The sequence below is a fragment of the Seriola lalandi genome, unplaced genomic scaffold (genome assembly GCF_002814215.2).
Source record: "Seriola lalandi dorsalis isolate HSWRI2012SDOR001 ecotype SW California unplaced genomic scaffold, Sedor1 jcf7180002054722, whole genome shotgun sequence".
NCBI classification, from domain to species: Eukaryota; Metazoa; Chordata; class Actinopteri; order Carangiformes; family Carangidae; genus Seriola; species Seriola lalandi.
Genome location: NW_019525275.1, coordinates 620,710 through 647,349, shown reverse-complemented (window position 1 = coordinate 647,349; position 26,640 = coordinate 620,710). Strand labels below are relative to the sequence as shown.

Here is a 26,640-nt window from a genome sequence, read left to right as displayed (position 1 = left end):
GTGCGTGCGTGCGTGCGTGCGTGCGTGCGTGCGTGCGTGCGTGCGTGCGTGCGTGCGTGTGTTGGCAGGTCATGCGAGGTCTTCTGGACAACAGGATCCCCAACAATGATTTCTACAGAGAAGGTCAGTCTATAGAATCACGCTGCTCATTTTCTCCTTCTTCCTCTTCCTCCTCGTCTGTTGCTCCATTAAACGAAGTTCTCTGTGACAGATTATGGATCAATGATACAGTACTAAGAAGCAGGCCTTTATTCCTAATTTCCCTTTTTTTATAAGTGTATTTGTTAATTTTTATGTAAAAAGCTTCTTGCACAATAAAAGCCCTGCAGCAGCTCATAGAGTGTGTGTGTGTGTGTGTGTGTGTGTGTGTGTGTGTGTGTGTGTGTGTGTGTCAGTGTTCATGGAGATCGTCGGGGAGAAGTCTCGTCACTCGCTGCAGGAAAACCTTCCTCTGATCACAGCGCCTCTGCAGGTCATCTGGGGGAAGGAAGACCAGGTAGGTGAATCACAGAGACGGTCAATTAGATGTTAATGGAAAACCACAAATGTCAACCTCCTGGTGGCGCTAGAGAAAAGGTCAGAAGGTCACCAAAGTCAGTAGGATTCATCCTCTGGGGACCATGAAAAGTTGTTCAGGTATTTTAGTCTGACCTACATTGCTATCGACAGAGCCGTGCCGCTAACGTTGCTAATGAAGTATAAATATAATAAATCCACAAACATGACAAGCTGCTAATAAACCTGCCTCCTCTCTCAGGTGCTGGATGTTTCGGGGGCAGCCGTGCTGCAGGCGGCGCTGCCCGGCTGCCAGGTGGAGCTGTTGGACAACTGCGGTCACTCTGTGGCGTTGGAGCGACCCAGGAAAGTCGCCAATCTCATCATGGACTTCTTGTCTGCACAGGAAGTCACCGGGGAAGACGCTAAGAAACATTCCTGAAGAAAACTTTTGAACTCTACGCCGACCCCTGACCTCACAATGGATGATGTAGGCGAGGAGAGTGATTGTTATGATGAAGGTGATGAGGATAATGATGATGGAGGTAATGATTGTGGTGTTGAAACTCTTTTATAGGTTATTGTGAGACTTTTCTACGACAACGTATGTGAAAATTAAACGAACGCACAAAAATTCCACTTATCAGCATATACCTATATATGTGTTTACCAGGTTGGATCTCACACAGCTCTACTGTCATCTCTGTTTCAGATGTTCATGTTGAATGAAAACATTTTAGGATTTTGCACATTTCTCTTTCAGTAAACTGTATTTCAGTCTCTGTTTCACTGAATGGTTGGTTTCTGTCTGTGTGTTACGTCTCCTGCTGGGACCTGACTGCATATTTAACCTCATATGAAAAACATCGCAGGTGAATGAGTGTGATTTACGTGTGATTTTTATCCTGTTTAGAAAGTAAAAAAGTTTCATAAATGAAGTGAGTCAGTCCTTTTAACACTTTTAGTACAAAGAGTGTGTATGACTACAGAAGTAAAACCAATTAAGTGAAAAGAATTGATTGATTGATTGATTGATTGATTGAAAACTACGGCGCTAGATTTTGTTTTTTTCATTCACCAGACCACTGGGTGACACGTCTCTAGCTCTATCAAGAATTTCAAAGAGGAGATCATTTGGTCAAGATGTATCAGTCCACAGCAACAAGTTGTCCATCTTGTATTGTGCATGTGACGTGTATTACAGTGGTAGGCAAATAGAAAATCTGGCTCTTCAACTAAAACATTTGGCCTCTTAACGAAAGTTTAAGTTTTTACTTTCTTTGTTTGCATCAAAACTTTTGCATATTTTTTTTTTTTTTTTTTACATAAACCTGCTTCAGGTCACAATGTAAATATGAAAGTTGTTAACTACCAATAAAACAAGAAATGTAATACTGCATTTAGATATGTGATTTGGTCTGAGAAATCCTTAAATATTTTCAATACTTATTTCTTTATTTCTTTTTATCATATTCAGATCATTTACTTAAGTACAAGTAATTTTACTTCTTTTGGGCCTTGAACAGTTATTTAAATAAAACCATCTGAGAAATTTAGAAGAGAAATCAATCTTTGGTGGAAGAGTGAACAACTCTACTTTTTGTCACAGGTAACAAGACAAAACGGTTTGGAGCTACTGGTTTCATGCATTGTATTTTATAATCCTCATCATATGTTTCATTCAATGTAAAATCTTTATAGATATTTATATACAGATAAAAGCTCCCTCTAAAATGTAGTATAAAATATAAAGCAACAGAAAATAAAATTTAAAGTACAAGTTCCTCAAAAATGTATTTTAAGTAGTAATGTAAGTGAATAATTGTACTTAGATACTTCCCCCCATTGCCTGACAGAAATGAACCAGGGCTTACTGTTTGTGGATGGACCCACCACTCTGAATTGTGTTCATGCTTTATTCCAACGTGGTAAATATTAGTGTCAATAGTGTTAGTAGTGCTGGAAGTTGGACTGCATGTATTGCACTATTGCCTGAAGCACATTTCCACGCGGGGACAATAACACTCTTGAGGTCACACCAGCTGAACACTTTGAATTTAGCTGTTTTTGTTCTATCACGTATTTGCGGCAGATGGTCAGATACAAAGAATGTATAGCTCCTTTTAAATAAGCTAAACGTAATGTATCACTGTTAATATTGCATCTTCTTTAACTGACAGCGGTGGTACATTTTGCAGCCATTCTGCCAACAGTTCGTGAACGTTGTCAGATAATCGCGATCTCTCTCCGACTCGCAATTAAAGACCTGAACGCACCACAGTGATCGCGCATGCGCGGGTACAATTGTTTGCTAGGACGCAGTAATCTCAAAACACACACTTATCTCTGTCGTGTCGGTGCTGCTGGTGAGTAAAATACTGCAACTTTTTGTTATACATCACGGCAATAACAAAATACAGCTTGTTAACCGTTAGTTATTTCTACCGGACATCGCAAGCGGCTACTAGCTAGTGTCGTTAGTTAGTTAAGCTAGCTCGTGTTTGACCTCCTGTTAGCTAGTTTAGCTTCTCGTGGTTCAACCATGCGTGTCTGACTTTGTGAAAGTGGCCAAAAGTTTCACACAACACTGGTACAAGAAACACACAGTGACATATGTTGACTGTTTTACAAGTGGCATCATAATGCTGTTTGACCGGCTGATGGCACAGGAAAACGCACGTCACTGTTGTGTGCACCTTGTGCAAATTACATATTGTTGTTTAGAAGGTGTATGTAAAAGCATTGTTACAGTGCATCAAACTCATAACAACAGGAAACACCTTCATGTTTGAGTTTAACCTGCAGGATTGGTAGGTTTGTGTGCAAATCCAGACCTGACAAACAGACCTGGATCATATAAAATCATGTTGATGTTAATGTAACTTCTCTTTAAACTGTCGTGGTTTGTGTTTTAGTCTGAAGTCAGCTGATTGACCTGATGCTTTAATATCATGAGACCTGTCGACAAGAAGGGCGAATCTGCTGTTTACCAACGGGTCGTGTTAAAGAACGCCTCGCCGTACCACTACATGAAGGTCTGCCTGTAAGTCACTGCAAGATGTTTTTGTTTATTGTTTGTTTTTTTCTCTAAAATTCATTCAGCAGAGGAGCTGAGTGATAATTCAGTTTCTTTTAATTGTCTCTCCATAAAATGTTCAGTACTGTGCAAAGATTTTAGACACTTTAGATGTTTAGTTTTATATCCACTCAACAGTACGATCAGGGAGGCTTCTGATATTTATTGATCCATAATTTCTGTACAAAGTCTATGTGCATTACCGTTACATCCATCACAAATGATATTTCTGTGTGTGTTTAGTGTCCTGGAAGATGAGACTACCAGACTGAGTGCAGTTGATTTTAAGCAGTTCATCATCACAGGTCTGAAGAGCCTGTTTGGAGAGGTGAGTCCATTAACACGGCCGTGGTCGCCGGTTCGAATCCCACCCCTGCTGAACACTGTGTGATATCTGATCAGAGGCTGTGAGGACCTGTGAATTGAAGCCTCCAGAAAATGTCGAGCTGGTGCTGAAATTAGCTTCTTGATCAATAGAAAATATATAAAAGCAATATTGATAATGGAATCATCTTCGGAGTCGCTGCATGTCATTAATATATTTTATATGTTCCTCAGGTGGGAGCAGCTCTGAATTTTGACCTATTGAAGTACAATGAGGAAACCCTGTCTGCTACTTTGCGTGTTTACAGCAGGTGAGCTTCAGTCACACTGACGTTAACATCAGCAGGACAGGAACAAGTTTCCACTCCTGTGTCACTTTGCGGTTGAAACCATCTGCTACAGGTGATTGAACTAGACTAGATGTTTTTTTTTTTTAATGTGTGTGTGGTTGTGGTTGTTTTCAGGGGTTTGGTGAAGCTGTGGAGCTCTCTGACTCTGCTGGGCTCCTACCAGAACCAGGCCTGTGCCTTCAGAGTGCTGCAGGTTAGCAGACTTCATTTTCACTAAGTCGGCCTCACGAACAACCCGCCTGCTTGTACCAGCAGATTCATTCTTAAGTGGTTCTTACATCAGACGTGATTAAAGAAAACTTTTGCCTCGGTCGTAGTTCATAAATATGATTCATTGTGTGCTTGTGTTAGTGGATAGTTATTATTTGGCTCTCATTAATGAAACTGTTATTGTTGTAATAGAACAACTGAAGTGAAGTTAGACTGTTTCTGTAGTTTTTGGTGGCTACTAAGCAGCTCCAGGTCCATTAACACCACCCTCTGGACGGGAGTAGAACTGACTCTCCATGCAGCAGACTGCAGGCAGATTTGTGATCTGATGTACAGTATGTGGCTAATAAGTGTGTAAATGAAGAGGTAGTGTCTTAAATCTCATATGAGACACTTGAAATGTCAATGGGGCCCTGCGTTCCCAAGGTCAAAGGTCAATCTCCACGTTTGGGGAAAAAAAACCCCATTTATTTCAGTTTGACAGGTTTCTCTTGTGTCATCTTCAGGTGTCGCCCTTCCTGCTGGCGCTGACAGGAAACAGCCGAGAGCTGCAGCTGGACTGAAGGAGGCGGAGCATCGTTTTCTTCAGGATGAGTTTCATATGGAGGAGTGTCTTTAACAAGCCGCGGCTCTGCCTCTCTTCCATCGCAGTAGCTCATCCCCTCTGCCGGCTCCTCCACGTCGGCCAGCGAGCGTCCCTCACCAAAGCCTTCTCCTCCCGCGATGTGGAGCTGTTCGCTAAGCTGACAGGCGACAACAACCCCCTCCACCTGGACCCAGCATACGCCAGCACCACCTCCTTCGAAGCGCCCATCGTCCACGGCGTCCTCATCAACGGCCTGATCTCCGCTGTGCTTGGCACAAAGATGCCCGGCCATGGCTGTGTCTTCCTGCACCAGGAGATCCGCTTCCCGGCGCCGCTGTATGTCGGTGAGGAGGTGCTGGCCGAAGCCGAGGTCCTCAAGATCAAGATGTCATTCGCCTTGATCACTGTGACATGCTCGGTCAAGGACAAGGTAGTGATGGCGGGGGAGGTGATGGTGATGATGCCCGAGGATCAGCAGAAGAAGGGATGAGAGGACAGGGAGGAGGAGATGAGGATATAGGTCAGAGGTCACCGCACCATGACAGTAACCAGATCAGATAATGTGATGGTCTGTGATTAAATATGGCCGCTGCAGCACACACTGTGCAGCCCAGCATCTTCTGAGCTCATATGGTGTCGGTTCGCAGCAGCTTTTGTAGTCAGTGGAATTCACTCCATCTTTATTTTCATGTTATTATTTTTGCTGCTTTTTGATGATGTACTTCAACCATGACAAGAAGAAGTGCGTTTGTTTGGACACTTACCAGAGAGACATGACTGTCAGTTGATGATTGATCGTTGAGTGTGTGTACTTTGTTGGCTCAGCTCTGTATTTTGTTTAACATTTGAAATTTTTGTGTGGAATAAAAAGGCTATCTTTTACTTTGTTCGGACCATTTACGTCTTATCACAGTGCAAATACACCAGAGCTTTTCAGTCCAATTCACTTTCAATGCCTCTCCTTTCGTCATGTTTGCCCCCGTCACCTTGCTGTGGTGCTGTTTTTTAATTCATATGTCTACAGTGATGTCCAAGCCTGCACCATGGAGGGCCAGTCAATCACCTCAGCAGGTGATTTTCTAACCTGTCAGTTATTTTCTAGATTAATTCTTTGATCTAAAATGTCAGAAAATACTGAAGAATGCCAATTAGAATTTCCTAAAGCCCAACATGATTTCTCCAAATTGCTTTTTTTGTCCAATAAAATAATTTAATGAAAAAAAAAAAAGATTTACCATCACATAAGTAAAAGAAAAATCAGTCTAAAATCAGTTCTAAAAATACATCCATGACTACAGGCCATTCATTCCCGGTCCAGTTTACCGGACGCGTTGACGTAACGTAGCAACCGTAACGCGTTGACGCACCTTGCGTCCTTTTCCGACCTCCAGTTATGACGACAAAGCAGTCTGATGACGTCTAATCGGAGGAGCGCTTCCTGGTTACGGTGAAGCTAAGCTAACAGCTAGTTCTCCCGGGTTGTTGTTGTTCCTCCTCCGCTCAGCGGGGCTCCGCCTCAGTGATTTCTAGGCGGCTTCAGTCAGTGACGGACGGACGCACAGATCAGACTTTCATCGTTAATCCTCCGGGATGTCTTTCCTGGAGAAGCCGGCCCCCGGCAGGCTGCTGCTGGACGACACCGTGCCCCTGACGGCGGTGATCGAAGCCAGCCAAAACCTGCAGTCACACACGGTGAGTGTTTACTGGAAATAAAACGCCAGTTAAACGATAATAATGTGTAAGTGTAGATGTGAAACTTTGCCCGGTGCTTCCCTGCGGGCTGAGAGATGCCTCGCTGCTGGTGTGTTTAAAATACAGCCAAATTTTTCTGAAGGGGGCGTTTAAGTCTATAGCTGCGTCACCGGTTCCATTATCGGACACGGTTGTATAGGCTTCATTTCGTCTCTTTATCTGAATTATAAAAGAACCCACGAACCACCTCTGACTACCGAAGACAATGTAGCTGTAAAAACAAAACCATCGTCCCTGTGAGTCGGTTGACAGTCTCATTTTAACGTGATGCGGCGCATTGGAGTTGCACCGTATCTCCATTATCGGACAGGGGAGGCATCTGACGCGGGTTCTGTAGTGCTGTCACTGATTAAGCTATTTCCTGGAAGCTCGTCCGCAGTCAGCAAACTGCTGATATAAAGGGATTTGGACTGGAGGGTTGGCATGACTGACTGAAGGCCCAGGAGCCAAAACTATACACGTAAAGCCCCGAGAACCGTCTCGGATCTATTGTACGAACTGCCGGTCCCATTAATTTGTCGTCCTATTGATTCTTTTTTAATACAGACAAATAAATACACTATTCAACACAAGATATATGGTTTTGAATTAGTAACGATGTGCTAAAACTAAACACCTGTAATGGACTATGTGGTTATTATTTGCCCTCATATTCGACTTCCTGCAATCATTGAGAAGACCATGAGCCAGTTAGAGATATTGAGATTTTATTGAAACAAGTGCTGCTCTCTGTAAATGATTTATGCCGAAACAGAGAAGAAATTGATCCGTATGTAAAGTTATATCAGTCATGTATTTTGCAGAGAGCGTCTGCTGAAATCCACGGAAACAATTAATAGTGGGATTTTCTGATATAGAGTTTGGCGTGGAGTCTCTCCCAGCTTTAGTATTGGGGCCGAGACTATGGTCAGTGTTACTTTGAACTATAATGTGTACTTTGAACTCCTGTGTATAATTAAAAGAAAAAAAAACGGTGTGTAAACAGCGTGCTTGGCAATGGCCTTGTCATATTATAAGTAAAATAAAGTAGGACAACCGTGTCCGATAATGGGCGCAGGTGTTGTGGGTTTGTTGTTTACAGTCCGGCTGGAATCAGCTGAGCTAGCCTGTTAGCTTTACTGCTGTTGCTCCTGTAAAACAACCACATCTGCCATAATCTTTTAGGAGGCACTAATTCATACGGATGGGAACAATTAATAATATGTTCATAAATTTCCAAATTTCTGTCCATCTATTATATGGTTTAATAGAAATAGGTCACATGGATCAGTCCTTGTTCTAATAGTCCACTCTTCTCTTTAATTCAGAAAATAATTACTGCAGATTTGCTTGATGCTAAATCCGTCACAACATACATAGCTCCAGAATTAAAGCGCTGCTGTGAGGACAGGCCTCTACATATACTGTATAATTGTGTTTGGGCAGCACAATGTTGGATTCATCTTGAGCTTCAATGACTAATCATTTCCCTCTAGTTACCAATTACAAGTTTAATGGCGTCTTTTATAATGAAATGAACTGAACATGATGCACTGTTGATTAAGGCAATGGTACAATTCTAACTTACATGGAACTTATTCTAGACACAGGAGAAAAACAAAAACAATTCAATGTCAGACTGATTTTTGACATTTGTAATAACATAATTTACTAAAAATCCAGGTCTGGAGAGTAACCTTGTTCAACGGTATGTTGTGAGATGTCTAGATTTGAGAAAAATGGAATAGGGACACACTGATTTTTTTTTTTTTTTGCTGATATCATTGCTCTTATTGTCCCAGACCCTAATAATCTGTATAGCTCACTGCATTGTATGTTAAGTAACATGAGGCCAAGGATTACTGTGGCACAAAAGACTGAGTCAGCGGCTTGGCATAAATGTAGCAGAAACACTGAATTATATGATACCGATTTAGAAAACTGTGGATAGTCACATCTGGCTGATACCTGATCTACTGAATAAGGTCGGTGCTGGTGCTGATGCCAGTCCAGCGCTTTGCTGCATCTTTATTGTGTAACATTTCTGTTTTTAACTGTCGCTGGTGTCAGGACTTCAGCTGTTTACAGTCATGAGTCTTGGCTGTTTGTGAAGCTGCTCAGCTCACTCGAGTGAATGCAGGATTAGAGCAGAACTCAGTCTGTCTGCAGGAACTGGACGACTGTAAGAGGTCTGAGAGGATTACAATAGAGGAAAATTCCATGTTTACATCATTTCTCTCCTGTTGGTTTTGAGAAGATTTTCCTAAGCAGCTTCATTACAGAGATCAGTGAAAGTACTGACATGATCAGACAGATCCTCAGTTGAACTGTAACTGTACTTATCAAAGCCAGTTATTTGGAAACGAAAGAGAAAGTGACAAACACAATGAAAACCCCTTTGATTCAATGTGGTCTTTTTGTTTGAGGGTGGCATGCTTGTTTTTACTCTGTTAATGTTAACAACCTAAGAGTGGCAAAGTGGGTCATTTCTATCCCTTCAATAGGTTTGTTTTGTGGGATGCAGTGAACATTGCTTACAATTTAGTGAAGGATTCCTGAGTGATGCTGAGACAATTCAGAAATCTTGTAAATTTGTACTATTTTGTATTCCTAGTATAAACCTCTCTGAAATGTAATGATTCGAAAAAAGCTGTAATGTTATAAAAATAAAGTCAGGATTGTGAATAAAGTCATTTTATTATATGAGAAATGTTTTGTTTTATGAGAAAAAATCAGAGTCATTATTAGAGATTAATTTCCAAAATATAAGAAAATGTGATTAGGTTGAGTTGATTTGCTCAGATTTCATCACATCCTTCCTAAATGAGACTTAACACTCAATTCAAGTAAACAACAACTTCATAGTATTACAACTTTTTTCATAAAAAATTATGAATTATTATATAATATTGGAATAATAACAATAATAATAATAGTATTAATAATAATATTTTTTTGTAAGAAATACAAATTTGTATTCATCATATTACTATTTTGTTCCTGATATTGATATTACTTATTTTTCTCATAAAACTAAAACTTAATTTTCATGCCATATTTTTTAAACTCATAAACTTAGTCTTGCAATATTATCACTTTTTTCATGAAATTGTGACTTTATCTGACTTTTTCACATTAAATTACATTGTATTGTGTAATATTATGGAATGATACATGTGAAATTACAACCTTTTCTCATGATATGTTATTTCTCACAGAACTGTGAATTTATTTTGATATAATTATGACCCTTTTCTCATAAATTTCTCTTTATTGTCATAATAATTCAGGTTTTTCTTCCAGTATCCTTACTTCTCATTGTTTCAACCATCACTGTTTCTTCTTATAACATTTTATTTATTTTAAATAGGATCAGTTAATAGTGATAATATGCTTTAATGGCCTTGTTCTCTCTGTTTCTCAGGAGTACATCATCAGAGTCCAGAGGGGCGTGTCTTCAGACAACAGCTGGCAGGTAAATAAACCAATCACAACATCAGGTGTCAGTCCTCCAACCTGATAGGTCGATACCAGATAGGATGACACACAGGATTGTACCAGTGGCAGGCGCACCTGACCTTGGTTGTCATGGTTATGGTTAAGGTTGTGTTAACGTCATGCATGAAAGGAAGAACGTTGATTATTTATTTCACATGAGAAAGAACGGCGGCCTCCTGTGTGATAGACCTGTGTTTTGTCGACTCATCCATCCGCCCCGCCCTCCTCCTGATGTTGACTTTATGGCTCTTTATACGACGTCACCTGACTTCCTCTTTTGCTCTCATCATGATTGCCACGGCCACTGGAAGTCACCTAAAAATAAAATGTAATTATACGTCGCCTCAAAACCGATCGATCAGCTTTTCTGGCAGAAATATTGACCAATGAAAATGTCTGGGCCAGGGAACAAAGACACAGATCACTGTCATATATTTTGGAGTTGTCTCTCAGTGGTTTCGTTCAATAAAATTCAAAACATCCTGGAAACTGTCTTTCAAACCAAAGTTATTTTTAGTTTTGATCTGATCTATCTCTGAGGTAGAGAGATTTATATTTGTTATGAATAGTACTGGCTTGTGGAGAAATCCCTAAAAAGATAAATGTTCAGCTGATGTTCATTCTCTCTTTAAAGTCAATGAAAAGAGAATTTAACATAAAGAAAACGTCTGTCCCGGATCATTGGACCAATAAGGTTTTGTGAGGAGATGAACTGATGAATCACAGTCTTGTGTGTGTGTTTTGCAGGTGATTCGCCGCTACAGTGACTTTGATGTTCTCAACAGCAGCCTGATGGTGAGTTTCACATGTTTCCGTCAAACGTCAACAGCTCTGAGTGTTTACAACATCCTGATCTTACAGATGGACAGCAGAGAAGTGTGTTGTGCTTCAGCAGTGCTTTGTGAAGTTTCTGTGGACATTTTGGGACTACAAACTTTTCACAGCCACTAGGGCTGCACAGTATTAGAGCACAATTAGTCTCACCGCAGGATGTGTAATGTCAAGTAAGGAAAATTAACTCAAACGTTTTTGCTGCTTGATGCAAAGGGAAAACTTGCACAGTTTTCATTTTCCATCTACAAGATTTACAATTTAAGGGTTCTTGCATTCATGGGGTTTGTTGCTAGTGAGTGACATTCAGGCTCTGCATTCACAGCAAACCACCAGTCACAATCATTCATCCATCATTCACAGCAGGCCCCGCCCCCTGCAAGTCATCGACCACAACCTGATAATAAGTAAGAAACAGGAGAAAAACAAAAGGAAACCACAGAAACATGTAGCATCTGCTGTGGAGGATGAACGAGCAGCAAAGAAGAAGTGAGTTGTAGATAATTGGTTTCAGTTTATAAAAACATCAGCCGGATGACAAGAGTATAAGTCTCGCAGTCCACATTTACATATATTAGTTAATCTTGGCCAATTTCTGTTTGGGAGATGATGATATGTTATGACACATTGAAGGTTTTGCTATTGTGTCATCAATTTCCCAGAAGACTCGTCTTGTCCTGTGTGGAGGCAATGATTATCTTTGTACTGAGTAGCTGTTGGTTTTGGGATGGATTTTAAGGTTGTACTGCACAATCTCAAAGCACCGTATCTCTCGACTGTTGATGAGATCCAGCTCATCTTGTATTTCATATTTAGCCGTGCTGGCAGCATCAAGTACTTTGGTTTATGACCAGATATTCCAATTCCCTTCCGCTTCACTTTGTGTTTTGTGCTAGTTAGCAAATGTTAGCATGCTAAATTAAAATGGTGAACTTGGTAAACATTATATCTGCTTCACATCATCATTTTAGCGCTGTCATTGTGAGCATGTAAGCGTGCTGACTGTAGCATTTAGCTCACGCATCACTGGGCCAAAGTACAGCGTCATGCAGCTGCCACTGTGTCTTATTTAGCTCCAATGTGCACATTTTTTGTGAAATACCATGACACTATATATAGTACCACCCTTAGTAACACCACAACCGGCTTGCACTGTAGAAAAAGCCTCTGGACCTGTATCAGTTTTTGACATGAGGGCAAGAAAATAAAATCATCTTCAATTAGAATATTTGAAGTTCTGTTTATTTTTTAAATTCAGACTCCCATTGTTTTCCAAAAAGTACAAATTGAAAACAAAAGTGGACCCAAGCCAATTTCTTGTGAAACTCCAAAGGCATTTTTGCTGTTTGAGAAACTTCCATTGAAAAATAATCACTGAGGTTAAAAACCATAAACTTTAAGCTTGTTATTAAGAATACTATGGTCAATGTCATGCTGCAGTAAAATCTGAGACCTCAGCCCCAGGTATGTGTTAACCATTGATCAGTCATGTGCACTAATGCAATGCTAGTAGAGTGCAGTGGTCTATAAACATGCTGTGGTTTTGTTAAGTTTTAATTTCAACAAAAAATAATCTAAAATTTGATTAAAACTGATCCTCTGCAGCAAACAGTTGGAACTGGTTAAACTTGCCTCGGGTAAAAGTTTGATTTCAGACTGTTTCAAAGCTCTTTACAGGTCCCACATTCTGTATAAATCTGCTATATTCCAGTCAGTTTACGTAATTCCTGTTTACAAGTTGACCATCAGTTACCACTTAAAATTTCCACAACTGAAAGAAATGAAATCTGTCTAAAAACTGATGAGTTTGTAGAATAATGGACTAAAATATGGACTCAGGATTCCTCTAATGGGTCACAAAGTAAATCTGAGAGTCACATGATGATTAATGGTGAATATCTGATATATATTAATGTGTAATATCGTCATATCGCAACCGAAACTGCTCACAGCGTGTGAAGATCTGAGACTCATGAGAAGCAGACTGGAGCTGAGCTGAGTTTGGGTTGTATGTCACATTGTCATGGTTGTGACTTGTCTTATAGTCAGGTCACATCATTCCTGGATAACAGGAAGTTAGCAGTTTTTCTGCTGAGGTTTTGTCTGCTCAGTTCCTGTGCGGGTCTCACACTGACCCCGACCTCCCATCAGCCCCTGACCCTTCAGTCGGCGTGCAGCAGAACCGTTGGAAACCTGCTGAGAGTCTGTCCGTCTTCATTTTACTCAATTTGACTTTCAGCTTCATAAATACGCAGTTGAAACATACAAAAAAAGGATGATAGTGGACAGAGGAAAACGCAGTAACACAATCGTTGTCGTCGTAAAAATGTGAACCGTCTCTCCCTCTCTCTCTCTCCAGGTGTGCGGTATCAGCCTCCCTCTTCCTCCTAAGAAGCTGATCGGAAACATGGACAGGGAGTTCATAGCGGAGAGGCAGAGAGGACTGCAGACCTATTTGGACTCTATTACCCAGCATCCCCTGCTTTCCAGCTCCCTGACCGTCAAGAAGTTCCTGGACCCCAACAACTACTGCGCCAACTACACAGGTTTGTTCCCTCGTTTTCACTGAGACTATTTTCTGTTAGTTTTCACTCTAATACAGTGAACTTAAATGCAGTTTATTTTAATTAGTATGTAAATGTAATAACATCAAACATAAAAGCAAAAAGCAAACATCAAGCCTCTGTAGTCAAAAAATAAAATGGTTCATGAAATGAAGTTTCAAGTTTTCCAGTAATCCAGGATTCTGTGACACCAGTGGACAGAGATTTCCCTTTATTAAAACAGGTTTAGAGAAACATCAGCTTCAAAGTTGGTTGATCTCTGTTCTTTTTCTTGATTTTAAAGTTATTTAAAGTGTGCTCTCTCTCTCTCTTTCTCTCTCTCTCTCTCTCTCTCTCTCTCTCTCTCTCTCTCTCTCTCTCTCTCTCTGTCAGAGATCGCCCTGCAGCAGGTCTCCATGTTCTTCAGGTCGGACCTGAAGTGGGAGGTTCTGGAGCCGCTCAGAGACATCGGTAAGTCTGTTGGTGGTGAACCTGAACCTGAGTGACAGGCAGTGCTAATGCTAAATGCTATCTTTAATGTGAACATGCTCATGCTTACTTTGGCTTTGTTGTGTTCATATATTCATTATATTCATCATGTATATGAGCGATTGTCTTTTTTCGGACACAGTTTGTCGTCAGTGAATCAGTGAATCAAATGACTGATAACTGTTTCAGTCACTCTGTCCTCAACCTGGGAAAGTGTCGACAGCTGAATCTGACCACTGATTTACAATGAGTGCATGTAAACACACTGACTGACACCATTGTTTTCATCTCTCTGTTGAAGACGTGCCTGGAGACAGTGTGTTGTTGTGAAGCCTGAGGCTGCTCTGTCAAACTTCCTGTGGTCTTTTATTATCACTGAGCCAACAGAATTATCTGCTTCAGTTTGTTTAATCTCCAAAAGAAAAGAAAGAGAAATGTTCTCCCTTTTTATTTGAGCAAATGAAACCTGAAACGACCTCACAGAGGCACGTAAACCTCTGACGCAGTCGAATGCAGTATGTTTTAATAAACGTTACACACTCTCATGTTCAATTCTTATTATCAGAAGTGGATATGCTCTTTGTTGTTTCAGGCTGGAGGATCAGGAAGAAATATTTTTTAATTAAAAACAAAGAGCAGCCCAAGGAGAGGTATCTGCTGAGCTGGGTGAGTCACTACAACAGCAACATGTGACCGTTCTGTTTATTGATGTCAGACAAGTTTCCACCACAGAAAACAGCTTTCAAGTTAAATCGTCAACATATATGTTCAAGTGTTTAATTAGATTTCCATATATTGATCATCTTTAATGTATTTGAACCAAAATATGCCAAATCACGTCTAAAGGATTATAATATTTCCAGCTCCTGCCCGTCTGATACCCGATCACTTCCTCATGTTTCAATGAACAGCACATGGAAAAATGTCAGAAGCTCAAGAATCTGTAGGAATCTTTTACAAATGAAGTTAAAAAGATTTCGAATTAATTTAATTAAATTCAAAATTCTCTGATGTATTTCTCTAAAAAGAGAGACACTTGTAAGGGAGAGAGAAAACAAGTAAATGTTTCCTGTTTTTCTCTGACAACAATCAGCAGTTTACAGGAACATTCCCCACAATGAGGGATTTTCCCACAGAAAAGATTTAAGTTCAATTCAATCAAATGTAAATAACTGATGTGAAAATATCATCCAGTCAGATAAAGTCTGTAAACGTATTAACTACAGTTTCACTCTGGTCAGCTGACTCTGACTGAGGGGGGCGGAGTGTTTGTTTGTTTGTTTGTTTGTTTGTTTGTTTGTTTTGTTGAGGATGTTTGTGGAATTGAAAACAGACTTTCTTTACGGCCTAGAAATGGATTTCTGGATTAAACCTGATTTGTTGAAGGATATTTCTGAAAACACATGACACATGTTTAGTTTTATCAAACTAATTCATTCTTCTTCAAAGATTTTAGAGAAAACATTTCAGGACACTAAATAAAGTGTGTGTGTGTGTGTGTGTGTGTGTGTGTGTGTGTGTGTGTGTGTGTGTGTGTGTGTGTGTGTGTTGTAGGTGGATCTGGGTCCTGATAAGTTCCTGTCTGACAAAGACCTGCAGTCGGCCATGAAGCTGCTAACCAGCCTCTCTGTACGTACACTGTGTGTGTGTGTGTGTGTGTGTGTGTGTGTGCGTGTGTGTGTCTGGCTTTTGTTTTGTTGTTTGAAAATGTATTAGATGTATTATGTCATGTTTTTTGCTGTGGATCAGATACATTTAAATCACATCTCCTCAACTCTGAGTTAATGAATTCTGTTGATTTCAATGTGAAGATTAATAGTTGACGGATAGACTGACATTTAATTTCAGTTCACAATAAGTAAACTTCTCCTCCTCCTCTTCCTCCTCTTCCTCCACAGACTCCATATCTCTGTCCGCTGTTGTTCTCCAGCACCAGTGAGTCTTCAGCTCTGCTCATCCGGCCGTTCAGTGAGAGAGGCTCTCTGAGAGACCACATCTGTAAGGTACACATCTGCGTGTGTGTGTGTGTGTGTGTGTGTGTGTTTGTTTGGGTGAGTGTGAGTGTGAGTGTGCACGTGTGTGTGGAGTGTGTGTCGGATGCCTGGACAGAATTTGACTCCCACCCCCACACACATGCTTTACAACGTTGGAAATTGGGCAGAGCTGCAACTAAAATAGAGAACCACAGGAATGATTGTGCAGAGCAGGAGTAAAGTCAGCGTTTACAGTCTGTACGAAGGGACGTCCGGTAATGACACACAACAGAGTCAAGCTCTAATCTGATCCATAAATCCAGTTTTCTCTCTTCCCTGTAGCAGTGTCACTCTGAAATGTTACATCTTTACAAAAACAGTGTCTCTGTAGTTCTGGATAAACCACAGAAGACGCTGGAAGTTGTTTTCATTGGGACTATTTCTTCAGCAGAAAGTAGTTCCGGTAAGAACTGCTGACTCTCTCTCTCCTCCCTCTCCTCAGGTGAAGACCAGAGAGAGTTACCTGAAGAAGTACTGCAACCCGAAGAAGAGCCAGGGCCTCGAACTGCCGCAGATCAAACTGTACGGCCGCCAGATCCTGGAGGTACACACACACACACACACACACACACACACACACACACACACACACACACACACACACACACTCCACAAAGTGTTTATTAAACCAGTCTGTGTGTATGTGTGCAGGGCCTGAAGCTCCTCCACGATGGCTGCATATTTTACGGTCACCTGCACGCGTCCAACGTCATTGTGGATGACGGCGTGTGTCGACTGATGGATGTGGAGAACGGCATGCTGGGAGTTCCGTCAGTGCTACGACCCAGCTTCACCCAGCTCAGGAAGATCAATGTACGTAAACACTGACCGGGGTTAATTTAACCTGGTTAGATCAGATTGGATTAGTTAAGCCGAGGTTAGATCAGGTGATGTGGGTTTAAACTTCACATAAAATAACTTCCATCAAATTAACACTTTAAAAAGATACACTGATGTGTTTTGTGTCATGGATTTATTTATTTTTTTTACATATTTTGATTTTAAAACATTTTTTATCTGTTATCTTAAATAACTAAATGACATAAATGAGTTGAATTAGCACATACATGCTTACAATCTGTAAGTGCCTCTCTTCTTCTTTCTCTCTTTCTAAAACCAGTGACTCTCGTTACATAAATACATCAACATGTCACAACAATATTTACCACATTAAGATTCACAGTGATGTCACAAGCCATTCAATATGCAACACCCATCTGAGAGAGGCTGAAGTTATCAGAGTATCTCAGGAGAAAGAAATATTTTTGGATGAATTATCTCATGTTGCTGTGAAAAACAACTTTAATTCCTTCAGATTTTATATGTGCAGAGTGATTCATAAATGTGTGTGTGTGTGTGTGTGTGTGTGTGTGTGTGTGTGTGTGTGTGTGTGTGTGTGTGTGTGTGTGTGTGTGCAGACAACAGAGAGCATCGACGTCTTCTGCTTTGGACACTTATTGTACGAGATGACATACGGCCGACCGCCAGACAGCGTTCCCATTGATCAGTACCCCACTGTCCCCTACACAGCTGTGGGTACGTACGCGCTCACAAACACACACACACACACACACACACACACACACACAAACACACCTCATATATATGCACACACACTCTGTCATGTTTCCCCTTTGACTTCCAGATGTTCTGACATCTCAAAGTGTCTGTACAGCAGCGTGCTCTGTTGATTTTTATTTACTGTGTGTGTGTGTGTGTGTGTGTGTGTGTGTGTGTGTGTGTGTGTGTGTGTGTGTGTGTGCAGTCTCAGTGCTGCAGTCCATTCTGTCCACAGAAGCCTGTAAGAGCGGGATGCCGACAGTGTCGGAGCTCATCCAGACACCGTGAGTCTCTTTATCCTTAAATGAGACATCAGTTGTCAGAGGACACTGAAGCAGAACACATCCAGCGTGTGTCCAATCACACAGTGACACATTGTTGGTTAAGTTGTCTGTGTCTTCCATCCACACTGAAGCTTCAAGTTATACTCTGTGTGTTTGCACAAGCGTAGTTACATGCTCACGTTGCAGTGAACCCTGTAGACTGGGACCTTGACAGTATGTTGAAGTGACTGTGCACAAGTCAAAAGAGTGAATCTAGTGGTAAGTGACTCTTTAAAGCTGAAAGTCAACAAAAGCACAAGAAGAGACGGTGGTCAGGTTTGTGTGTATAAGAAAAAGATTCTCTTTAATGCAGAGGAATGTCTGGAAATCTGCAGGAACCAGAACAACATCATAATTTTGTTATTTGTAGCTGTTGAGTCACAGTTTGTGTTTCACAGGTTGTTCAGCGACGTCCAGCTCCAGCACTCTGAAAAACTCCAGATCAAGGTGAGACGCTCTGTCTGACGTTACGTCTGAGTTTGTCCGTGCTTACACAGGGTTCGCTGTTTTTCGTCGTTGTCGGAGTAAATATTCTGAAACTGAGATGGAAAAAAAGGCAAACGTCTGAACCTTCCTCCATTTCTCCAGGTTCCCAGCAGGTTAAAAGAGGCACTGAAGACGGCAAAGGAGAGTCTGGAAAAGAGGCTGCAGGAGGAGCAGAGAGTGGTGCGTCACTGATCTCATTTACCATCTTTGAATTCGTTTTTTTACCTTCATACCTCTGAGCGGGTCCACTGGAGACATTTGGGTCAGGTCCCTTCTTCGAGAGTGCATTAACTGTGACGCTCTCATGACAACACTAATGTGGAAAACCTTGCAACATACTTTTCCCACAACCTTTCCATGTTGCAACAACAAACACTCAGTGCTGACATCAGTGTGGAATATTTTAAGCTGCTCTTCCTGTAACGGTCACGGGATGCAGCAACCTCAGCAGCTACTTTCATATCTTCTAATGTCTAGGCAGATTTGAAAAACAACTGTTTCATCAGTGAGATACTGCATGTGAGGACATGAAGTCTTGATTGGCGATGTGTTGGTTTATCAAGCCTTAGAGCAGGTCTCACCTGCTGAGATTTACTGTCAGACTTGAGGAAAAAAGCAGGTTCACATGAAGTATCAGGGGCAGGGTGGCTAGCAGGCGAACAGCAGCGGTCTACAGAGTTGTACTGACCTCTGTCACTGTCTTTACACTCACTGCAGCAAAGCAGCATCTCCTTTTTCTGTGCTGCTGAGATTTATCACCCTGCAGTGATAAAAACGAGAATAGAAACACACAGTGTTACCTGAATGACTGATTTTGACTGAGTCAGATTGAACTCAGCAACTGACAGAGGCAGATCAAGTCTCGACCAGAAGCAGAATGTGAAACAAAGTTCTGTCTGGTCGCCCCATTACGCTTTTCCACATCCACCTCTTACCCAAATCACGATGCTGTTTTTAAGAGCAGACCAACGCAAACTCCAGGCCGAGGTCAGATTACCAATTTAAATGAGTGTATGGTTTTGCTGTGATATTGTTATTGTAAAATATGTTTTGAGAATCTTCCCCACTTAATTACATTATCAGCCGAAATAGAATTAACAAGGTCCTTTAGGAAAAGATGCACATTTATTATTTCCGATGCAGCTGTGTTGAGGTGGAGTCAGTATTTTATACTGTTCCTGCAGCTGAATGTGTTGATGCACCGACACAAATGTCTTTAAACCAAAAGCAGTGCATAGATTCACTTATTTCATTATATGCTGACTTTTCTAGGGCGGCATTGCATCGTGGTTCTGCTCTTTAGCAGTGATGCTAACGCGTTTCAGTGCATAAAGCAGCTTGTAGCTTCCAGCCTGTAAATATGAAGTTTGCTGTTTGTAAGGAGGGTAATGTTGCGTATGACTGTTTGGTTGAAGCTCCACCAGCACAGGAGGCTGACCAGAGCTCAGTCTCACCACGGCTCAGAGGAAGAGAAGAAGAGGAGGAAGATCCTGGCGAGGAAGGTAGGCAGCAGAGTCCCACACACAACAATACGAAGAAACCTCACGACATCCGAACATCAACATGAACAAACATCTTGGCAACTTCACAAGAGAAATTATTCTGAAAGCTTTCAACTACGGCTTAAAATAAACTGCAGCAGTACCTCTGTCACTAAGACTCATGGGATGTGATGTCACTGTCTTTGTTAGAGTGTAGTTACCTGTTTATCTTAGAATAAAGACAGGAACCCAGACAAATATATCTCAGCTGTTTAGAAAGGCTGAAATCAAACACAGTGCGACAGACGTCAACTCAACAAGTCAACAGCAGGTAGCACACTTTGCCAATGGATACCATACAGGAAATGATGCATGTTGACTATAATGAAATCAGAGCATCTTGAGTCTAAAGCAATGTTGTGTTTGTGTCTGTGCAGAAGTCCCGACAGTCAGCGTATGAAAATGAGGAAGACGTCTCTGTCAGAAACAACAATACCTCTGGTAGGTCGCTGCTGCTACTTAACTTAGTTAGTTTAACTTTGCACTTGATTTGAGTACAGTAGCTAAAACGAATTAAGCGGCGAGTTGTGTTCAAACCTAACCTGTGGATATTTACTGTCTGTCCGTCTGTCACAGTAAAGCTTTGTCAGAGGGAAGCGCCCTGTTATCTGTGGTGATTGATTGATCTGCTTTTCTTTGCATCTACAGGTTCTGGAGCCAGTTCCCCTCCCACATGCCCCTCCTCCCCCACGCCCCCATCCACCACAGGTATGCCTCTGTCTGTCTGTCTGTCTGTCTGTCTGTCTGTCTGTCTGTCTGTCTGTCTGTCTCTCTGTCTGTCTGTCTGTCTGTCTGTCTGTCTGTCTCTCTGTCTGTCTGTCTGTCTGTCTGTCTGTCTGTCTGTCTGTCTGTCTGTCTGTCTGTCTGTCTGTCAGACAGACTGTGTAGCCCCCTCTGTGGTAAGAAACCTACCTGAGCCATAGTCTGTCTCAACACAATAACAGCATCTTTATCATGAACTCTAAATTTTTGTCCCGGTAATTTTCATCTGAAATGTGCATGTGTGATTATGAAAACTAATCATTGACTTACTCTGTGTGTCTCTTCACCTTTTCTCTCATCCTGTGATTACCTGGTTTTCAGACAGGTATCTGTCTCTGCTGTAGCTGTGTGTCTTATTGACTTTGTTGTGACTGTAGATAGCTGGACGCAGGGTGGGAAACACGGATGCTTGATTTTATATTTTAAAGTTTAAATCTGGAAATATTCTATATTTTTCTTACTGAGAAAAAGTAAAAGTGAGTTTTAATAGTTGTTGGTTTTTTTGGGATTTATTGACAATAAGGAAAATGCAGAATACTACCAGATGTAAAATCAGTTTCCTACCCTGGTATTATTGTCTCTCCTCTAATCTCCTCTCCTCTCCTTGTTTCCTCTCCTCTCCTCTCCTTGTTTCCTCTCCTCTCCTCTCCTTGTTTCCTCTCCTTGTTTCCTCTCCTTGTTTCCTCTCCTCTCCTCTCCTTGTTTCCTCTCCTTGTTTCCTCTCCTCTCCTCTCCTTGTTTCCTCTCCTCTCCTCTCCTCTCCTTGTTTCCTCTCCTCTCCTCTCTTTGTTTCCTCTCCTCTCCTCTCCTCTCCTTGTTTCCTCTCCTCTCCTCTCCTCTCCTTGTTTCCTCTCCTCTCCTCTCCTTGTTTCCTCTCCTCTCCTCTCCTTTCCTTGTTTCCTCTCCTCTCCTCTCCTTGTTTCCTCTCCTCTCCTTGTTTCCTCTCCTCTCCTTGTTTCCTCTCCTCTCCTCTCATTGTTTCCTCTCCTCTCCTCTCCTCTCCTTGTTTCCTACCCTCTCTCTTCCTCTACTTGTTCCCTCTCCTCTCCTCTCCTCTCCTCGTTTCCTCTCCTCTCTCCTTCTCTTCCCTCCTCTCCTCTCCTCTCGGTCCTGTTGATACTGTGTAATTGCTGATTGGTCCAATGAACCGATAACTGTCATCTGCCTCTCTCTCTTCTTCCTGTGCTGTCTCCACCATAGAGCATGCTCCATTCTGACCGTGTCGTTGGGTAAAGTAAAAGATTTATAATGTCGGTTACGATGATGATGATGATGATGATGATGAAGGTCTCTGGTGGTTTTTAAAGCTGTCGTACACCCTGGCTTCCCAGCAAGCTCCTGATCACAAAGACCTGCCTGAGGATTATGAACTCGGGTAAAGAGAGAAAACAGACGTAAAAAAGAAAATAGATGTAAAAATGAGCTGGAGCACGAGCCGACAGCAGCACAGGCTAAAGACTCGGCTTTCTCTAAACTGATATACCGAAGGCTGGAACCTGGACCCGTTTACAACCTGTGGTTCTTTATGTGTGGAGAAGTGGTTCATTTTGAGTTAGGACATTTTCAGACACAGGAAAGTGTTAAAAACGTGTGTAGGTCGACAGTAATATTCAGTTCTACAGAGACAAAACATTCACAATACAGCCTGACCGATACTGGACTGGACTGAAGCAGATATTTTCTAGAGATTTGGAAATGGTTAAAATGATGTGATAATGACAGTGACAGTCACTGACTGTCCTCTCTGGTGGACAGTCAATGTAAAGGCACTTCTATCGTGCAATTTCTTGTCACTTATTAGCCAACATACACAGCGATACAATACATCTGCAATAACGTAAATAGGTCCGATTTATCCGTCTAGCTCACATTCACAAAAATCACCAAAAATGTGAAACTTGAATCAAAATGTTGACGCCCTGTGAGATTAATGAGAATGATGAGAAAAATTAGATTAATTACAGAATATATACAATCAATAGTAGTGATAGTAGTGACAAGTGACCTCAGTCACATTCCTCTATAAACTGAAAACCATATTATTCTTAAACAGTTCCAGGTTTTTGAGAATAACAAATGTAATCCACTAAAACTGTATAATAGTAGATTCAAATCAAGTTTAACCGGAGACTGATGTGCCCAACTTAGAGACAGTTTCAACACTCTGACACTATTTATTTATTCATTTACTTACTTGGATTTCCATTAGCCACTAACAAGGTAGCGACTACTCTTCCTGGGGTCCACTTGAGTAAACATTACGTCATGATGCGATATGATGTAAATTAAGAAAGAGCGCGGTATCTGAAGAAGCGTCTTCTCTGTATCAGCGAGTCGCTGCTGGCCTGGAACAGGGTGTACGCACATCTTCACAAAACCCTCACAATCTACAATGATTTCCAAACCCCTCACAGACAGTCCAGCTCCTCCCCGATTCAGACCTCCTGTTGTCATTGGAGATTGTGATCTGTCAGTTCGGTCTGTCTGCTTGGTCAGTCAGTTAGCATGTCTGTCTGTCTGTCTGTGTCTGGTTTGTTTTTGGTTCGTTTTGTTCTGTCTGCTGATGTTTCTGTGTTTGGGGTGGGGTGTCACAGTGGAGACGTATCAGATCTTTGAAGGATTGTTTTTGATCAGAAGGGTTAGGGTATTGAACTGGTTATAACTCTTATTATATGCAATCTCTTTTCTTTCTTTTTTTTGGACTCATAGGTTGTTTTCCTGCCAGACTTTTCCGTTTCATTCATTTCTGTTAACAGATTAACTTGCAGAGATTTAAAACTTTTTGCAGATTATTTATCACTGTCAACATTTAGTCACTTTTATTTTATTGTTTCAGATTATTCAGTGAATTTCATGCCAGCATGTGAGATCTGAGAATCACAGATCTGGTTTTACTTAAAGTCTAACTGTGGATGTTTCTGGAGAATCATCTGACAGTTACGTAAAACACACTAAAGGTCACTGTGGCTGCTAAATGTAATGAAAGCCAGTTTGTTCCTGGAGAAAAACCGTCACCACTGCAGACAGTAGTGGTCCTGCAATTATTAAATTATATAAAATCTAATTTCTTACATTTTCCCTCTGGTTACATGTCTAATGTGTTCATCAAAAACACTGAAAATATCATCTTCAGACATGCTGATTGTCTCCAGTAGTGACGAGTTTCTCCAGGTTTGGTTACCATCTGTCAGACTGACGGATGTCCTTTCATTACGTGGCAGATGATTCACGGTGCAGTCAGACGCAGGTGGAGTGCGTGGACTCAGGTCGCAGCTTTTGGCCTCCGCTTAAGCTACATGTCTGAGCTCCCCGACCTTTTGCTTTTCTGCCTGTAGTCCCCGGGTGTCATTCAGCTGGGATGCAAAATGGCACAACTGAAAGAGATGTACCAGGTTTATGTTCAACTCACCATCAGTTCACTCTGTTCATCAAAGTGATTCTGACAATGCAAGCACAAATGGACCGCACTGTGAAACACAACCACAGTGGCTCAGATAGTACAGGACAACAGAGAGAGAGATCGAATCAACTACAAGTCCCAGAGGGCTTTGCTGTAAGGATCATCCAATCAGAGAGCTTCAGATTCTTTTGCTGTGCAGCTGATGTTGAGGTGAAGTTAGAGGTTGATCTTGATCATGTTTGGATTTTGGATCAGTTTGATCACTTTAGATTTCATTCCCTCTCCACAGCAGCTGCTACTGAGGATCATGGGTACTGTAGTATTTAAAGCTGTTATACACACCGAAAACCAGAGGAAACATTCCTAACTAGTGACAGTACTGTGCAAACGTCTTAGGGACTAAAAGTAAATTGAGGATTCTTTCAAAATTGAGTTGAAGGTCTGATCTTAGTTGAACTCGTTGGATGATTTGATGTTGGGATTTTGGATCAGCTGGATCTCGGAGAAGTTGCTGCAATTCCTCTGAGGATTTAGTCTGTCTCAGTGTCTTCTGTCTTCTCATGTGATCCCAGACTCCATGATGTTCAGATCAGGACTCTGTGAGGACTAGACCATCTGTTGCAGGACTCCTTGTTCCTCTTGTCTCTGGAGATTGTTCTTCATGACTCTGGCTGTGTGTTTTGACTCATTGTCCTGCTGCAGAATGAATCCAGAACCAACCAGACGCCTCCATGACGGTGTTATGTGAAACATCTAAAGTGCCTAAAAACTTTTGCACAGTACCGTACATCACAAGACTTTAACTCCACATTCTTAAAAGAGGCTGGGACTCAAACCTGAGTGCTTTTCAGGTGTTGACAGAACTGTGTCTATTAAAACCCGTTAAGTCCCTGAACCAAAGGTCGTGTTGAACTGATGGTGGATTGAGTTCGGCCTGGACACTGATCTGCAGGTGCTGGTTTCACAAAGATAAACTGTTTCCCTGTTACTCTGCCAAATCCACAGAACACACAATAAGAAGTTGCCCTTTATATAAAGGGTTCATAGGTTGTACCTAATAGCTTAAGCAATAGTTAATAAATGATTTACTAACGCTTTATAAAGCAGTTTGAAGCCATTAATTACAATGGAGGTTTTCAAGCAAAAAAATGATACTGAATCATGACTCAGCACTAGACATGAAACACATGATATTTTTGTCTCTGATGTACATTTTAAATAAGTGTCCATAAGACAAATAACTTAAACAAATACAGGCTAACATTTGGGTTGCCAGGCTGTCAAAAAAAATCCCCTCTAATTATCCTCCTCCAGCATCACACGTAACTGTCAGGAAGACTTCTCCAATGGATCAGTGGATCTGGACCTGCTGCACTCATTATCCCATTATGCTGCTGGATTAAGATTTTTTGACAACCTGGCAACCCATAACTGGTTCTTATTAATGGCTTATAACTGATCTATAAAGGATTAGTAAATTATCTATTAACCATTAATCAATTAAGCTGTTAGTTAAAACCCTTTATAGAAGGTGCCTTATTAGGAAAAGGTATAAAACTAGTTTTAACCAATGAAACGGTCTCTGTTAAAACTACTGACAGTGAACAGTTTTGTAATTTGTCCAATCAGCTGAACTATAGTCACATAACTGCCTCTCCTGTGATGGGAAATGTCTCTACTGGTTGAGTTACTTTATTTCATGGTCAGAGCGTCAAGAGCTTGAACTCTGGTGTAAAGCTAAGAGGCGTAAGGACACTTTTTCCCGCCTCTGCAAGTGTTTGATTTGAAATGAGAGCACAATGTGACCGATCTCATCAGACTAATCTGAGAGTAAAACTACGACCCGCTTGAATCAGTCTCACGTATCTTTGTGCAACCAACCGCTGGGGAAACTGAAGGTCAACAGACGCTGCTGCTGTTGTTTTCTCATTTCTTCCTTTCATTCTTCTCTCCTTAATCCAGGAGCCCAGACTGCTCCTCCCCCTCCTCCGCCTCCTCCTCCACCCCCTCCTATGCTGGACTCCTCATCGTGTCCTCCTCCTCCTCCTCCTCCTCACTCCTCCTCTGATGGAGCAGGGGAAGGTCGCACCGCCCTGCTGAGCTCCATCCAGAACTTCAGTAAGGGCAAACTGAAGAAGGCCAAGACCACCGACCGCAGCAAGCCTGTCATCTGACCCCGCCCACCGTCGCAACCCGTCCTCGACCTGGAAGCTGTCATCACAGCGACATGATGACCCACTGGTTCTGCACTGTGGTCTGGACCGGTTCATGTTGTCGCGCCTTCAGATGTGAAAACAAATCACTAACAAAAAAAACAAAAAAAAATCCAAGTACCATTTTACTTTTTATCCCTGTTTTTGCTTCTTCCTGCTTTAAAATTTCTCATCAGTTGCTGTGGTTAG

The 26,640-nt window shown here is 41.5% G+C and overlaps 4 protein-coding genes across 6 annotated transcripts in view; all 4 read left to right on the top strand.

Moving 5' to 3' along the window:
• LOC111668184 (abhydrolase domain containing 6, acylglycerol lipase) overlaps positions 1–1,894 on the top strand; it is an 8,005-nt gene extending 6,111 nt beyond the window's left edge. For both annotated transcript variants that reach the window (XM_023424168.2, XM_023424169.2), the window contains exons 7-9: positions 69–123; positions 396–496; positions 758–1,894. In XM_023424168.2, the coding sequence (XP_023279936.1) occupies positions 69–123; positions 396–496; positions 758–937 (336 nt within the window). In that variant the 3' untranslated portion in view covers positions 938–1,894. The remainder of the gene's footprint in view (positions 1–68; positions 124–395; positions 497–757) is intronic.
• Positions 1,895–2,757: 863 nt separating this feature from the next.
• Positions 2,758–5,099, top strand: rpp14 (ribonuclease P/MRP 14 subunit). Its single transcript, XM_023424183.2, has 6 exons — positions 2,758–2,861; positions 3,411–3,538; positions 3,815–3,899; positions 4,130–4,206; positions 4,360–4,438; positions 4,962–5,099. Exons 2-6 carry the CDS (start codon positions 3,447–3,449, stop codon positions 5,016–5,018), a joined length of 390 nt encoding a protein of 129 aa, XP_023279951.1. The 5' UTR covers positions 2,758–2,861; positions 3,411–3,446; the 3' UTR covers positions 5,019–5,099.
• On the top strand, positions 5,046–5,923 carry LOC111668194 (hydroxyacyl-thioester dehydratase type 2, mitochondrial-like). The gene has a single exon (XM_023424182.2). The coding sequence runs from the start codon at positions 5,046–5,048 to the stop codon at positions 5,529–5,531; it is 486 nt and encodes a 161-aa protein (XP_023279950.1). The 3' UTR covers positions 5,532–5,923.
• A 525-nt stretch (positions 5,924–6,448) lies between these two features.
• pxk (PX domain containing serine/threonine kinase) lies at positions 6,449–26,568 on the top strand. 2 transcript variants are annotated; one of them, XM_087178743.1, is made up of 19 exons: positions 6,449–6,733; positions 10,197–10,247; positions 11,018–11,065; positions 13,461–13,647; positions 14,038–14,115; positions 14,726–14,799; positions 15,688–15,762; positions 16,032–16,136; positions 16,609–16,710; positions 16,818–16,979; positions 17,585–17,702; positions 17,932–18,010; positions 18,448–18,496; positions 18,638–18,715; positions 19,951–20,037; positions 20,454–20,517; positions 20,725–20,784; positions 22,039–22,067; positions 26,201–26,289. In XM_087178743.1, exons 1-18 carry the CDS (start codon positions 6,632–6,634, stop codon positions 22,053–22,055), a joined length of 1,536 nt encoding a protein of 511 aa, XP_087034869.1. In that variant the 5' UTR covers positions 6,449–6,631; the 3' UTR covers positions 22,056–22,067; positions 26,201–26,289. The 2 variants fall into 2 exon arrangements, with proteins under 2 accessions (XP_087034869.1, XP_023280028.1); XM_023424260.2 differs by lacking the exon at positions 22,039–22,067 and having other exon boundaries at positions 6,450–6,733; positions 26,201–26,568.
• The last annotated feature ends 72 nt before the right edge of the window (positions 26,569–26,640 follow it).